Source organism: Brassica napus, chromosome A7, assembly GCF_020379485.1.
Source record: "Brassica napus cultivar Da-Ae chromosome A7, Da-Ae, whole genome shotgun sequence".
Classification (NCBI taxonomy): Eukaryota; Viridiplantae; Streptophyta; class Magnoliopsida; order Brassicales; family Brassicaceae; genus Brassica; species Brassica napus.
In genome coordinates this window covers 3,179,551-3,195,909 of record NC_063440.1, presented here as the reverse complement: position 1 = coordinate 3,195,909, position 16,359 = coordinate 3,179,551, and the positions used below count along the sequence as shown (strand labels likewise).

The 16,359-nt window shown below is 33.9% G+C and overlaps 2 protein-coding genes and 1 long non-coding RNA gene across 5 annotated transcripts; 1 reads left to right on the top strand and 2 right to left on the bottom strand.

The window, feature by feature from the left end:
• Nucleotides 1-1,015: 1,015 nt before the first annotated feature.
• LOC106423198 (protodermal factor 1) lies at nucleotides 1,016-2,450 on the top strand. Its single transcript, XM_013863980.3, has 3 exons — nucleotides 1,016-1,293; nucleotides 1,370-1,889; nucleotides 1,973-2,450. The coding sequence occupies exons 1-3, from the start codon at nucleotides 1,143-1,145 to the stop codon at nucleotides 2,313-2,315; spliced, it is 1,014 nt and encodes a 337-aa protein (XP_013719434.2). The 5' UTR covers nucleotides 1,016-1,142; the 3' UTR covers nucleotides 2,316-2,450.
• Nucleotides 2,451-3,043: 593 nt separating this feature from the next.
• On the bottom strand, nucleotides 3,044-5,118 carry LOC106423199. 2 transcript variants are annotated; one of them, XR_002654702.2, is made up of 3 exons: nucleotides 4,834-5,118; nucleotides 4,491-4,545; nucleotides 3,044-4,409 (listed from the first exon to the last, which is right to left on the bottom strand). It is a non-coding gene; the product is annotated as an uncharacterized LOC106423199 (long non-coding RNA). The 2 variants fall into 2 exon arrangements; XR_001284593.3 differs by having other exon boundaries at nucleotides 4,491-4,542; nucleotides 4,834-5,114.
• A 4,302-nt stretch (nucleotides 5,119-9,420) lies between these two features.
• Nucleotides 9,421-12,553, bottom strand: LOC106423205 (proteinaceous RNase P 2). Of its 2 annotated transcripts, none has more exons than XM_013863993.3 (7): nucleotides 12,375-12,553; nucleotides 11,060-12,081; nucleotides 10,595-10,696; nucleotides 10,323-10,501; nucleotides 10,113-10,233; nucleotides 9,929-9,997; nucleotides 9,421-9,835 (listed from the first exon to the last, which is right to left on the bottom strand). In XM_013863993.3, exons 2-7 carry the CDS (start codon nucleotides 12,044-12,046, stop codon nucleotides 9,686-9,688), a joined length of 1,608 nt encoding a protein of 535 aa, XP_013719447.2. In that variant the 5' UTR covers nucleotides 12,047-12,081; nucleotides 12,375-12,553; the 3' UTR covers nucleotides 9,421-9,685. The 2 variants fall into 2 exon arrangements, with proteins under 2 accessions (XP_013719447.2, XP_013719446.2); XM_013863992.3 differs by having other exon boundaries at nucleotides 11,060-12,100; nucleotides 12,375-12,551.
• Between the last annotated feature and the right edge of the window lie 3,806 nt (nucleotides 12,554-16,359).

Below are 16,359 nucleotides of genomic sequence, written 5' to 3'. Positions count from 1 at the left end.
CGCAGATCTTAACCTAAATATGTATTTCTTAAATAATTTTAAATCTTAAACATTTTCTAAATTTTAGGCCAAAACAGCATAACGAAATGAGAATAAACTCAAAAATCAATATTTATTTCGAGCAATAACCAAAATGAAAAAAATGATACAAAATTTGAAAAATATTGAAGATATATAGGATTGACACGTGAACGTAAACTTCTCGTAACCATAATTAACTTTTAAATTGCTAAATCATGATATAAAACCAAAATGACATAGTTTCATTGTAACCAAATAGTAGGCATGAGATTTTTCAGCCTCAACGTTAGGTTCTTATGCAATAAGTGAGCTTTTGAAATATTTTTAAAAATGAGATCAGCTCATCAGTAAATAAATTATGTAATTAACAAAAAAACTTTTAAAAAATTTTTAAGGGCCAAAAATATTAATTCAATCAAGAATATAAATTTTATTTTTTATACGATATTTTTTAAATAATTTTCATATAAATTCGTCATGCACAAGGTGCAGGTCTTATCCAAGTAAAATATTATAGTGAGAGTTAGGAGAGTAAATTCAAAATTTGAAAACCCGAAATACCCGATCTGAATCCGAATGAATCCCGAACGTCTATGGCGCATGAGGGTTAAAATTTGTAAAATACATGCACACGTCGAGTAAAACTTTGTTGTTTTTAATTTCACACGTCACGTGTTGCGTGTGAAACTGTGTTCACATTAGTCACAGCTCGACACAACTATATTCATACAAAGTCTTGATAGTATTAACTGCGTGGAGCCAATACCTTTAAAACCAATAACTATAACTTTTTTTTTTGTAACACACCAATAACTATAACCCAAACCCATTATCAAAAAACCAAATTAATTATTTTGTTATATTTATTGCTCAGCACAAAAGGTTGGGGAGATAATTAAGGAACATTAATGTTCTTGACTCGTACGAATACTCTCATGTTCAGACCATGAGACCATCATAAACTATTACTACTTTTTTCTTTTGTCTTTGTCAACAACCTCAATTAATATTTCAGCAGTTGAACGTTGTATGATTTCCTTTTTATCTACTGGCTTTTAAGACTACCATAACTACTCATCTTCTCTTCTTGTTCTTTATTGCTTATAGTGCTGAGAAATCAAATGGATCCAAATCATAATCTCCTATTTGTCTCCTTTCTTGTTCTATGCTTAGCCGTAAATGGAGTTACTGGATATGCCACCGTCACAGGATCAGTGTTTTGTGACCAATGCAAGGATGGAGAGAGATCTTTATTTGATTTCCCTGTCTCTGGTAATTAATAACAACATTTGTCAATACTTTGTTTTTGCTGTATCTCTGCTTAAGATGTGTAGTTGATTTCTTAAAGGAATCAAGGTTAGTGTCACATGTGCTGATGAAAGTGGACAAGTCTACATGTCGAGAGAAGAGACAACTAACTGGCTTGGAGGATATGTAATGAGGTTTGACGGGACACCGGATTTGAGCAACTGTTATGCTCAGGTTTCAGACAATGGAGCTCAACAACAAGGCTCAAGTAGTAGTTGCAGCGTTGCTTCAGGTCCTGCACAGAAACTTAAACTATTGTTTAGCTTTTTTGGATTTGAAACGTTCGCTGCGGATGTGCTTCTTACTCAGCCGGTTCAGCCAATGTCTTATTGTCCTAAACCACCACCAGCTCCAGTAATGTCTCCTCCTCACCAAGCCCCACCGCCTCCTGAGGTTAAGCTTCCACCTTCGCCTCCTAAACCTCAAGTTCCGGTCTTGCCTCCTCCTCAGGCCCCGGTCACGAGTCCTCCTCCAGCTACATCGCCTCCTCAGTTTAAGCTTCCACCTTTGCCTCCAATCCCTCCAGTTCCATTTGTAGATCCATCAGCTTGTTCCCACCAGTGAGTTTCTCTCTAATTTATTTTTTGTTGATTAACTCTGTTTTACATACTTCCTTAACATTTGGACTTTGTGACTTATATAGGCTGTGGATAAGACCTGAGTACAGATGCTATTGGAGGGTGATAGGTCCAGACACGAAGGTGGCAGTTGCGTTCGGACTAATAGCTGGAAGGATATATGGTACTGATATGACAGTACGTGAAGCACTAGACGGGCGAGGAGAAGCCTACAAGACTCTCTTAAGGGAGGCAACAACTGCATTACTCAATTCATACAACTCTCTTGGCTTTCCTTATAACTCCATCGCTGTCATCACACACACAAATTTGGCACTCCTCGGTAATTCGCAGCACGATGTTCTCATGACCGCTATCCGTTTCATCAAGGCTAATTCAGGGACTTGCAAGTTCACAGTTTGCAAGTGATTGGTTGTGCGGTCTTCCTATTTATATACTCCACACCTTTTTTCTTCAATTGTTCTTGTTTACGTTGGTAACACCTACTGTAAAAGTCTATCTTTGGATGCATTGGGGAATATTATTATATATGTCCTTCTAGTATATGGATTATGGACAAACAGAATCAATTCTTGCATTTATGTTAAAAAGCGTAACGAATTAGGAACTAGAATTTGAATTTAGACTATACTAATACAAATTCTTATGCTACCTTCATGTGAGTCCTACGCTAGTCAATGATGCGAGTCCTAAAAATGAATGTATTTGTATGACTGATCCAGAGGGGGAGACATGAACAAACATATGATAAAAGCTTTATTCATAACAGAGATCACAAGGTTTTTAGAAACAAGAAAAACAACCATGGAACTATTTATCAGACAAGTAACGTGTTATGTTTTGGCTATTGGAAGACACATGCTTTCCTACAACGTCTGGTCTTTGCTTCTCGGACAGACATACTGTTCAACACGGTTTGAGGGAAAATCAAAATCAAAGATAATCAATCAGGTTGTGTACCTTTTCAACTCGCTCTAGGGTGTATTTATTGACTAAGATTTCCTCATACTCCATTGGCATTATCAAATTCATCCTAAGCGTTTGTTAAATCTTAATTTGGTACGTACGTAATGAATGTACAAATTTGATGATGAGTTATTTGAAACACCATTATTATATAACTAGGTGATCTGCGCTTTTTCCAGAGTGAATAGATTAAAATAAATTATAACTTTTCAATTCGTAGATATTAAAAAGTAAAAAAGACATATTGATTCAATATATAAAAACTGCTCATTATGAAACTTATAATAAAATTATTATGATATACAAATCAATGCAAAACAAACAATTTGGGTTTTCTAGAATCCCTAATTGATCGTCTAATTATTTAAATATTTGAAAAGTATACAATTTCAGATATTGAGTAAACGACCTATTTCCACACCATAAATATCGTATATCAACAATTACACACAAATTTTCATGTTCGTTCTAACTATATGCCTTATAAGTATACAAACCTATTTACCCCCATTTTGGAAGTTCAAAACCTATTTATACACAAAGTTTAAGATGAAACAGATATCCACATATAATGGTTTAAGTTTGGTTTAATATTCAGTGATTTAAATGAAAACTAATGACTACCGTAGTTAACCAAAAATGACCCGATTAGAAATAGTAAACCGGGACTACATAACCTAATGACCCGGAATAGTAATCGGACCCTTAACCCGTAAATAAAAATCCCTAAATTCCTAGTTCCCAAATCATCTCTCTTGCCATGAACCCTAGCTCACTCAATCCAAATCTAACGGATTACCTCCTCAGTCTTCACCCCATACCGACTCGATAACTTGAAATCCTCCACCATCCTCGACACCACTAACCTTCTTCGATTCATATCCGGGAACCACATAATCTCTTAAAATAATTAATTATGGGCCAAAACTCAATCTCTCACTGCAATGTATTTTGATTATGTCGGCCATGTTCGTTTGTACATCTGAAAGGTGCATCCAGATGATCCATCTGGATGTCTTATTCAGATGCTCCATCTTGATGTTGTTTGTTTGTACATTTGGAAGGCGCATCCAGATGAAGCATCTGGATGTAGATGTGTTCGTTTGATTTCTTTTTTTGAACATGCAGTTGCATCCAGATGCATTTGATGATAAAATGCCTAAAATGGACATGTCTTGTAATCTTACTCTTAACTCATGTTTTTTTTTATTAATCCTATTAATTTTAATATCTTATCTAAATTATAATTACAACAAAATCATTTGAAAATTATTATTTTAACATTTATATATTTATTTTCATGAAACTATGACAATGAAATTATAAACAATGACTATAATTTTACAAATTGCAAGTATTGTACCTTATCCCAAATTTTCTTCATGGAATTTTTATGCGAAATGCCTCATAGAACATGTCCATTATCGCCTATCTCCCAGCCTCATTAACCATCTGTTTTCTTATGTTTCCTTTCAGATTCTCATAAAGTCTTAGTTGAAGAAAGAAGAGTGTTTGTTCGTCACTCCATGTAAGATTCTTATTTGAAGATTCAAGACAATAAGAAAAGCATCTGACAAAACCGAGATCAAATAAGAGATTAGAGGGGAAGATACTCACATCAGTTCCAGGGATGGATGTCATTGTTTCTCTTCAAAGCTTCTTCTTGCACCTGCTGACAAATGGTAAATGAAAAAAATTAAAAGACAAACAAACCTATATAAACGTAAATCACAGAGATAACACATAAACAAGACAAGTCTAAGTAAACACATTCTTTGTAATGAAAACGTAAGACCATACTTTCAGACATGAAACAGAGAAAATAAACACATTATTTGCAATGAAAACGCAAGACCATACCACTCAAAACAGCGGAATACACATTGCAAAGACAAACCACTCAAAACCAAACCCATATAAACTTAAATAACAGAGATAGAACATGAACAAGATTACTTACTTGATAGAGAGAGAGGTCGCCGGAGAGAGGTCGCCGGAGAGAGATCACAGGAGAGACGTCGCCGGAGAGAGATTGCAGGAGAAAAAAATTGGCCGCCAAGAGAATACGTGAGAGATGAGAGTGAAGCTCTTTAATTTTAGGGTTATGTGTAGCAGGGTCATTTTAGTCATTGACTTTTTTAACTGGACCAGCTGCAGCTAGATGCATGGTGAAGACTCAGCCACCTTTAAAAAAAAAATTCAGCTGATTTTTCGGAACTCACCCAGCTGATCCATCTGGATGTACCGACTAATTGCACTAAATGAACACCGAATTCACCTTCACCCTAGACGGATCAGTTGACTGAGCAAACAAACATCATATTCTCTCAAGTGCAACTGAAAATCTTTCGTTCAATAGGTCTCTGCAGTTTTAGTATTTTTTTAATATATATATTTATTTTGTAAATATATTGTCTAATTATATCTTAGTCCGGTAGTTCACATTAAGATATATATATATATATATATATATATATATATATATATATATATATATATATATTATTGGTCGCGGGTTCAACACCCAGCTGTGTGCAAAAGTTACTTTTTATGTCTCTTAATGAAAGAGAATTCACAAAAATGCCCCCATCGTTCTTCTCTTCCAATCTCTGCAAACCTGCAATTCGTCAATGGCTTCCTAAGTTTTCATTTTTTTCTTGCTTTTCTAGCTGTTTTTCATCTGAGTTTTATTAGTTGTTACATCTTTCAAGCTCTCATATCTTTTTTTTTTGAAAAGAAAGTATGATAAGGAGAAATATGTACATGTAGGAAGTATCTTTTTTCTTTCGTTTGTTTTTTTTTTCATTTGGTTTAGACTTTTTGTTTGGTTAAGTTCTTTTAAAAAAAAATTGGTTTGCTTTAAATTTTTAGTTAATGTTCTTAACCACTAAAACCAAGCCAAATCTTCGTGTATGTGGATTTGGATTTCGATCTTTCTAATTAGGTAGTAATAGGTTTAGAAACTTAAATTGTGTGGAATTATGACGAGGATGAAAGTTTATGTACATTTGTTACTATATGATAGTTATGGTGTAAAAATACGTCGTTAACCCTCGGATATTTGACCATAAACATTTTAAATACATTGGATACTCTCATATATATCCCTTTAAATCATGCTCATAAAAACATAAAATATCAAAACAAATATGCAAAAATAAAATTTATGAAAATTGCTTAATATCAAAACAATCTGCGAATATAATTATTTAAATTATGGAAAGAAAACATTCGACTTCCCATAATCAAAATAACACTAAACTAGTGGAATTATCAGTGTATTCCAATAGGAAAATATATCTTAATCAAGACATTAGTGGGATTATTTCCGATTCATTCGCAAATTTAAAAATTTCATCTCTAATTATTTTTCTATTAGCATTTATGAAGATTTCATAATTACGAAGTCTTGGTGCTAAAGTTAAGAAATTGAATTTACTATGTCCTTATTTTTTTTGAATTTTCTGTACTATCAGTCAAAGTTTTCTTTTACAATAAATTCTTACTGTGAAAAATTGTATAAACGATAATTTTAAAAATAGCATGTTAAACATTACCAACGTATAATGTCCTATTGGACCCATAAGACCTAATATTATGCATGATCAAAATACTATATGGTGATACAATCTCTTGCGAATGCTAATCTTCTTTATATCATTCACATTTATTGGACCCAAACTACATCACTTACTTACGCACATAACACATACATACATCGTAGGGAACATATAGCATAATATATAATACAAAAATACAAATATTATGCTAACTTATAATGAATAATCACTTATATACAATAATACAAGATACACATCGGAAAATATTCGAGTTAGTTTGGGTTTCATCATTGGGATAGAGAACTGAAAATGGATATTTCAGATTAGTTAATGATCGAAAGCGAAAGTACAATTCGAATGTGCCATATATGAAACCATCAACACACTGATTAGTTCGGGTTTGCAGGGGAAGGAAGAAAGATCCATAAAATGAAACATATACTATAATCCTTTTCTTGTATTATTTGGCAATGGCTTTACATGTAATCAGTCTAGGCAAGAGAGGACTATTCAATACATGAGGTGAGGTGGATTCTAGTGATGACACTGATATATGGTGTTTTTAACATCATTGTATGTATGTTTTCAATTGCTTTTCAGTCCTTTATCGAGTTTATCTAGTCGTTTTTATGTCCTTTCAGGTCTGGAGTAGGTTGCAGAGTCTAAGAAGAGTGCATGAAGAAAAGATGCCATAGTTGGAGAATTTCCCACAGAGCAGTACGAGTGATTGCTCCCACCAAGGAGCAACCCCAAGCGATTGTTACCGACAATTAAGGAAACCCCTAATTATTTTGGAAGTTGCCCTAACCGCCCCACCTCTTCTCTATCCTTTTGGCGCCTCCATATAAAACCGTATCTATCCCTATTTAATTATGTATGCTAGTTTTTGAAAGAGACCTATACCTGTTTTTGCGATTTGCTACTTGTAAGGGAGAAGGCTCCATCTCTCATAGAGAAGATCATCTTGAACCCTCTTTGTTTCTATTCGATTTATATGCAGTATTATTCAGTAAACATGCTTTTGATATCTTGTGTTATGGCTAGCTTGTCTAGGGATCTAGGGTGTTGATCGCATGAGTTAAACATAGATAAGCAATCAATTAATTTGTCTCCATTCATATCAACGCTTACTGCTTGCATTAACCTGATCAATTAATGTTCGAACCTAAGGTTAATCAGTTCGCTAACCACGTAGAAGGTGACTTGAATCTATATGAATGAGCTTAGCAACCCTAATCAGCGAGAGTAGATATTAGGTTGTTAGGTGAACCTATCGGGCTTGATCTCTACCGCATGCGATTGTATCTTGTTCCAAGCGAAAGCTTAGGCATCAAGACCAGTCTGCATAGGGGTCAGTACCACGATAGAGGGCTGATCTAATTGAGTGATCAAAGTTCTAGATTGTGCTTATTTCGTGCTTGAATAATTGTTTGACTCAGTTGTATTAGCACCCGATGAAGACATCCTAGGCTGGCTTTTTATTAAATTTGCATACTTTAACAAATCTTGTTACTTGTTTCTCACGAAACCACCACTTGAAACTCCATCATTGTTTTAGCTTAAGAGTTGAACTAATAAGATAAATTGTAAACTGATCCTATGGATTTGAATCTAAAGTATTACAACAACCACTGTTAACTTGACAATAGCAAAGATTCATTTTTAGTGTATCAGACACCTAAGCAATGATAATCTTGTTAATCCCACATAAGGGCAAGGTTTAATATTAATAATGCACCTCAAATATAAATAGGGGATTAAAGTCGACTACAAGAAAAGGACTATGAAATCGTAGTGTTGATGAACTTTATAAGAACAATAAGAATGTGTAAACCTGTGCCGATTCATGTTTGTTTATGAAAGCCCTCTTTGTACTCGATCATCTCCTTCTATAACGGAATTCTCTCTTAATTTCCTCAAGGTGACGCATTTGTTCACAAACTGGGTCGAGTTTAGTTTATTGATGGGTCTTATTTGAAGGATGTAATCTCTCCAAGTTCATTGTGAGAGATGAAGTCATTCTCAATAAATTTGCATGAGTAGGTTATTAAAGTAAAGAACTTGACGCTTGTCCTTCAAATGATGTCGGACTTCCATTTCGGCACGTCCAAGAGATCCGATATGTTTACCATGAACCGTCTAAAATCTCAGTTCATTAAGCATACCGTTTTTGATCCGTAAACTGGATCCTAGTTTACTCTGAAAAGTGGAATCGTTGCTCCTGAAAAAGCGGGAAGCAAGCCGCCGTTTTAGATTTCGTAGACCTAATGTGATGACTTTTCGTTTGTCGTGCCATACTTCTATAAATAGATGATCATATTCTCATTTCCTCACTTCTCTTCGCGATTAAAGGTAGTTCTCACGCAAACTCTATGTTTGTGTGTAACAGCAACTGCTCGAGTTAGAACATACGAACACTGACCGCAGACGCATTGAAAGGATGAGAGAAGTATGTTAATGTCACTAAGTACAGGCTGGAACCGAGGATATTCTGAGGGATTGAGAGTGATTCCCTTGCCAAAACTCTTGAAGATTCAAAGATGATCCTTTGTTAGTGAGTGTGTCTCATGTTTGTTATCGCCCAATGCAAAGCTATCAGCTCTGCTTCCCTAGTCGTCTGTAACTTTGAAAAGGCTCTATGACTGTGACGAATAGTTCTGCCCTGATATCTCTAAGAATCCACGCTGCTATGCTATTGACATGATTTTCAGTCCATGAAACAGCTATGCTACATTTAAGCATTCCTGGTGGCGTGCGGTTTCGTCCATCTATTCAACCGGGCAGAAGCCAAAGCAGAAGCGGACCTATCAGTCTCCTCAGGATAGTTTACCTCAAGCCACACTTGCTTCCTCCCTTACTTTTAAAACATCAATCTTTTAAAGACAACAAATCCAATAAATCAATTTTTTTTAACACAGAAGGATTATAAAATATGAATGAAGCATACGAGGTCAAACCCGAATAACTAGATCTGGACACTTGGTGGATTTTGAAACAACAAAAATGTAATTTTATTTTCTTTCTAATGGGCAAAAAGTTCAATCCTCTCTCAAAGATGCAATGTTTTTTTTTGTATGTAATATTCTTCCCGGAACAAATAAAAATAAAATAACAGTCTCAACAAAGAACACTGGATCTTCAACTAGCAAGATACAGCTAACAATGGCTCTCCATTACCAGATTCCACAATCTCAATTCTCATCATTACCTGCAGCATCACATGAACTCAAGAAGCTGTTGTTGTTAAATATACTAAGAACTGTCCCCATTTTCAGAAGTTTCCAGCTTTCCATTAATCTTAAGTGAATCCAAAACACTTCTTCTGCTAATACACATCCAAGTTCTTGAAGACTCATTGTTTTGGCTTGCAACAGGAACATGCCATGACCCTTTCTCTGACTCCTGATATGTAATCAAGATTTATTCAGAAAACTCCATTTCTTAAAAACCGGAAAAAAAGAAAAAAAAAACATGAATAGGAATAAGATGGTGAACCTGAATGACAACAGAAAAGGGAGGCGGCATTTCAAGCTTCAGATTACCTTTCGTAAATGTATACCGAACCTACCACCAAAACCATAAACCATAAGGTAATTTTACATTCACAAGATTATATATTTTTTTACATAAAGGGCTCATTCAGGCTTATTATACTTTATAAGGGTTTATAGATTTTTACCTGATGCCTTTCTTTCCACTTTTGGAAAAAACTGTTGCTTAAGAGTTCAAAAATGTGATCTCTCATCTCATCATTTGTCACAAGCAAACACTTGAGTTTAGCAGCTGCATAGAGCCAATACCTGAAATAGAAGGAAAATGCCCAGGAGATGAGTGTAACCAGACACTGTTTAATAATGGGATTTTAAGAGAAGCTAAGCTAAGTTCATACCAATCATCGTTGAAACCTGGTGGAGTCGCATACAGGACGCCGTTGTTAATCCATTCATCAACCAGATTCCTGTGAGTTGGGTTCTCTAAAAGCGTCCTGACCCGTTTCTTATGCAAGAGAATCAGGGGCCATTTTTTATCACCACTTTTATGATACAGTTCGTTTACCACACCTTCAAGCTGTTCGGTCGCACACCTACGTTGTTAGTCTTGCACGAAGTGTATTCAAAATTTTGAAAGAAGAAAGTGACAAGTAAAGATAGATGAGAGAACCTGTGAAAGACTGAAACCGCCGTCTGCAAAATTTTGTTGATAGAGACCAATATTTGCTCCATCTACTATAGCTTCGTAATCTCCATGTTTCTCAAGCCAGTCCTGACAAAGATTCGTGTAACGCTCAGACAAAGATCAATATTTGAATACTCAAGATACTTTGTATTTTCAGTTTTAGAAAACTACATTTTAAGCACCAACTAAGTAGAATTCCACAATGGACAATAGGAGATGCATACATTAACATATAATGAAATCTTAAAACACAGAAGCTAATAAGAGCATTTTCTTCTTCCTTTTTTACTTCCATATTTTGATTAATTCCTGAATAAAACTCCACCGTAATTTCCTTCTTTTTTTTTTTTGCTTATCAAAGTTAAAAGTAAGCAAAAGAAAATCTTGCAAGATTCTATGTCCTAGACTTATTAGAAGCAATCTAAGAGAATCATTAATTCATTCTCTAACCTGAAACTCGCTGAAGTCCACCTTTGTCTCGGAAGAATTCATCTTTGCCTTCCTCTCCATAGCCAAAGCCACCAAAGAATCCACAAACTTCTGTGTTTCTACCTCATTGGTATCAACACAAGCCAGCTGCTCATTGCAGCTCAAACATCTTCCGGTCGAGCTAACATTACCTTTCTTCACAATCCATTTACCTTCCCCAACCCATCCACGCCCATGCCACCCACCTCCATTCCTCAAAACAGCTTCCCTAAGCATCTCAACATCAGAGCCAATCCCATCACTACTAACCTCTCCAGCTTTCTCTCCACAGAACCAGTCCTCTATAACTTTCGATGTCTCTTCACAAACGCATCCAACAGATTCCCTAAGTTTATGTAAATATCTATAAACCTTGTTTTCTCGGCTCGTGGCAGCGCTTGCCTTCAACAAAGCCGAGATCTCAGCCTCCTCTAGTGCAATGCCTGCAGCTTCCATGTGCTCTTCCACCTCATAACCCTTCTCAGCCTCCAACCTCTCGCAGAAACAGAGCAAAGCAGGCGCATAGGTTCTGAGACGGGGAATCGATGTGCCGCCAACAGAAGCAAAGTCCTTAACAATCTCGAAAGCGTAATCTCCATCACCCTTAGCAGAAGCCAGACGAGCGACTGAAGTGACGGTTGCCTCATTAAGAGTTAACCCGGAAGTGACCATACGGTCAAAAATCTGGTAGCCACGTTCAACAGCAAGGGTTTGAAGACAAGGGTCGCTAATGGAAGCCGAGCATAGGTAAAGAAGGGTCTGAAAATGTTGCTGGTTTAGTCGGACTTCGTTGGAAGCCACGGCTGCATCATAAAGAGCTAATGCAGCTGAGAGATCCTTAGACTTGGAGCATGAGTTGAGATTGAAGAGGAGATTCTTTTCCGGGTTCTTGTTTGCCTTCCTCTTCTTGTTGGGGTTTGAAGGGCTTTCGTCGTCCTGGCGAGAGCGGCGTTGACCATTAGCAGCCATCAAATAGTAGCACAAGATTTGCACCCTAAACCCTCCTGACCAGCATTAAGAGAGCTGAAATAAACCAATAAACAACATATATGCTTGAAAAGTCTAAGTACTCAGCGTTATCAAGGCAAGTTTATCAAAGAATATAAATCTGAAAGTATCAATTGAATTCATAACAAAGATCCACCAAATATCAAAACTTTTTGAACTGTATATATGATTCCACGGTGTATTCTTGTTCTTGTGGATACTATGTTTCAATTTATATGGGCAGTTTTTAGACAGAGCATGCAGTAGTAATACTATTTCTTGTTCCTAAGACAGAGCATAGAGAGTTTACCGTGTTTGAAGTAGACGATACACTCGAAGAAGAGCCGGCGGGGTTAGGTGATTAGACGGTGGAACAACGTCGACGGGCGGAGAAGAGAGAGACCACGAATTCGACTCGAGACTACGGCGGCGACTCGCTGAACAAAAAAAAGAATTTAAAGGTAACCGGATCGCCTATCTGGTCACTGGATACATAACGGGTGGATCATTAAGGCGACCCGGTCTGCAGATTTGTGGTTTTTTTATTAATTAAAACTAAGGGAAATTGCACCCCATACACTAGACTTTTACCCTAATTAACCAAATACTCTAAATCCCACAATGTTATACCATTCTCCATAGACACAAACTACTCACATCATAGGTATTTTCATTTTTTTGGGGTTTTAAACCAATTAACCCTAAAACTAATTAGAGAAATTGTATATATTATCACTTTCCTAATAGGCTAATACCATTTTTGGTTACTTTTAATACACGCTTATATATTATTTACGGATCTTTTAAATAGTTATAACCTCAATTTTATATTAACTAGAGGACTTTTCCGCACTACGCGTGGATTATATACTATAATTTTTTCTACAAATGTTTTTTTAATATTCTGTTTTACTTGTTTTATTTTCTTTTATATTTGAAGTATAGTTTTCATATTTATTCTGTATGTATAATCATAAAATTCACATAAGGTTCCAACATTTAGAGAATGAATTGTTTCATTTAGAACTTTAACAAATTTTTTGTATGTTATAATTTTATATGACATGATAGTCATTGTTACTCTAAGTTTTGAGTAGTTGCATATTCACTTAAACTAAATATTTTAAATTTAAGTAACCCACAAGAAAAAGGAAAATTTGAATATTAATTTTACTTTTGGCATAATAGAGAAAAAGAATAATAGTATGCGACTTTTGTTTTGAGAAAGGGCATTAGTATGTGACTTCATGAGTTTGAAAGATTTATAAGCATTATTGTTTATTCAAAATGGTTCAATTTGTCACCAAATGAATTACGTAAGGATTTGGTATAGTCTAAAAAACTATAATTTTTTACTTTCGGTGTGTTTCTATTAGGTGAAGTTGGTATATAATATTTTTTGTTGGTTATGATGTTTTTTTTTAAATATTTTTTAAAACTTTTTGTAGACAACATGCGAATCTCTTTCCAAAAATCACATAGAGTTTTGATTCCTTCTTTGGTAATAGAAAGTTAAAAACTTATATTTTTGGTAAAATAAAGTTACAAAATATTTTGGTAATGGTTATTTCATAGTGATTTTTTGCATTTATGAATTTCACTTTTTGTTTGTTGTTGTGTCTCATATTTATATTTCTATAGCTTTTAGCAATTCTTATTGAATCTGGTGTTAATTATTAACTGTACACTATTTAAATATATGAGAAATATAGTATTGTAATAGTGTTTGGAAATTTTTTTATCCAAAACACTTAAACATTCATCAAATATAAAAATACATAATTATTTAATTGTGTATATTATATTTTTTAGTTATTTATTATCTGCCATTTGTCATTTATGTTGTTTAATACTTTTATCTCCTTTTATATTTTGTTTTCTTTAATTATTATGATAATGTTTGTGTATTATATATACATAAATAAAATTTAATGTTCATCAAACAAAATATATGCAGTAGGAAGTTTGTTTATTTTAGTTAAGAGTGTGAATTCTTAATATTCATAATATTAATGTTAAATATTTAGTATAAGTAAAAAAAATTTATCTTTTGGGCTTCTATTTAAAATGATCCATTAAATTATTACTTATCATATTAAAACTAATTCATTATAATTTACTGCATATGTTTTGGTTAAATTATTTTATTCATTAAATTCTTTATTTCACCCACTTACTCATATCAAATAAATAATGTATTGTATTTTTCTTTATTGTATATGTGTTACTAAAAACACAATATTAAGTGGTCATCTTGATATAGAACCATAGATGAAATTCTATTTGGGAGTTGAGGAAACCAAAACTATTATTTGTTACTTAAGCTTAAATCTTGAACAGTTTGAATAGTTGAGTATTATTTTACATTCTTTAATACTTAAGTCATTATATAAAGATAAAATTTAGCTTTTTCAAGCAATAATAAAATTCTGTATAGGAATACAAAACCGGAAAAAAAAAAACAAATTGACAATCTATAAACTGTAAAATCTCATTGTTCTTCTCCGACATTAGCATGATCAAAACATGAAACACATATTTCTTATTCTTCAAGTGCAGCATTCACCAGATGTTTTTTTTTTCACCAGACGTTTCTTGTAATACAATTGTTCAAAAACAACAAAGTGAATGTCTATATAATTGCCTATCCCCAAGCCTTTGGTGAATGCTTTCTTCTTGGTGTGTTATGTTCCATTACCTAACATTAAACCAATTTAAAAAAGCAAAACTATATTTACCTACTTACTCAATATACTCTTATGGAATATTATTTGATTACTACAACATAAAATCACTAAAACTAATCACCTTGGAGCTCAAAGATGTAAATTAAGAAAATATACATTTTCTGTTATCATTTGAAGAAAATAATTTATAAAATTATTTTAAGTTCTCAGAATGTATATTACATGATTGTTTTTTACTATTTTTAATTATATGGAGTTTCAGAACCCTTAGATGCTTAGCATATGTGTAATAGTCTGTATATTTTATATTTATATCACATGTTTAATTTTCAGTTTGATTTCTTAGTCAGGCTTTTATATACAAAACACTGAAAGATTTTAAACCAAACACCAATTTGAATTGGAAAGAACACGTAACTGGAATTTGAAGACTCTTTATATAGTTTTCAAATTTGATTGACAAAATTTGTTTCCAAAATAATCTAATACCACTTGAAATTATAAGTCAACCAAGTCATATGGTCGTTATATATATTAATATTTGTCTTTTTCATAATGTATAGATCATTGTGAATGTGAAATTTTCATCTTTGTATTTATATATCTTAGCTTCAGTTCCTTATTTAGTAAAGAACTTATGGAAAATTATGACGAAGATGACATATACGCAAACAACTATAAAGCATACACACGTCCCGTCATGCCATTGCAGCACACAATTCTATATAACATACACACTGATGTGTTTCAAAAATAAACATACACACTAACGTCATGCCATTGCAGCCAAAAACAAAGAAGCAGCAAAGAGGAGTTGGTTCGTCGAAGTCAAATAAGTTCCAATATATATAAAAGCTGAACAAAGAAAAAAAAAGTATAAATGCCCTTTTACAGTTAAAAAAAAAATAAATTAAACTTATTCCAGCAAACATAATTTGTCATGTTTCTAACTGTAGGAGAAGACGTGAAGTGGTCTTTATTACTCTCTTCATGAAACTCTTCACCTCTTGGATCCATACACAATGATTTTGTGATTCTTGAGCTTGATTTTACATATTATCAACTTTGCTTTCTGATTCTCCGAGCATTGACAGCATCTTATGAAATTGATTCCCAGCTAATGCATTTTCCTCTTCAATCAGTTTGACTCCATCACTTTAGGTTTTCCACAAGACACTTATATATTCATCAAATATAAAACAAAATAATAACCTGATTTTTTAGTCCAAAATCATTATTTATGTTTTGCTAGTGAAACCGGGTAATCAGGATGACACAACACACCTCCTGACATTACTTGATATGCATCAGTTTCTTGGAACGCTATTGCTACGTTATCTCCAGCTCTTGCAATGGTGAAACCCTGAGAGTCATGCTCCAGAGAAGCAAGATTTCTTGATCTCCCGATGTCATAACCATTACCTAGCAGAATGTTCCAGTAATGTAAGCCATTAGTTGAAGCAGACTCATTAGTATCATTAAACAATATACTAAAAGCACATCCATAAGAAAGTTTTTCGATTTAAAGCTAATGACAACAAAGAGAACTTGTAAACCCATAACACCAAAACATAACTTGTACACGAAGTAGTAGTTCTGTTTAAGGAT

Excerpts from the sequence above, each read along its gene's own strand:
- LOC106423205 (XM_013863993.3), bottom strand. The coding sequence starts at position 12,046 with ATGGCTGCTAATGGTCAACGCCGCTCTCGCCAGGACGACGAAAGCCCT. Across the intron at positions 10,502-10,594 it reads GCGGTTTCAGTCTTTCACAG|CTTGAAGGTGTGGTAAACGA; the intron begins GTTCTCTCATCT and ends GCGACCGAACAG. Across the intron at positions 9,836-9,928 it reads CCTTTTCTGTTGTCATTCAG|GAGTCAGAGAAAGGGTCATG; the intron begins GTTCACCATCTT and ends ATTACATATCAG.
- LOC106423198 (XM_013863980.3), top strand. The coding sequence starts at position 1,143 with ATGGATCCAAATCATAATCTCCTATTTGTCTCCTTTCTTGTTCTATGC. Across the intron at positions 1,294-1,369 it reads ATTTGATTTCCCTGTCTCTG|GAATCAAGGTTAGTGTCACA; the intron begins GTAATTAATAAC and ends GATTTCTTAAAG. Across the intron at positions 1,890-1,972 it reads CCATCAGCTTGTTCCCACCA|GCTGTGGATAAGACCTGAGT; the intron begins GTGAGTTTCTCT and ends TGACTTATATAG.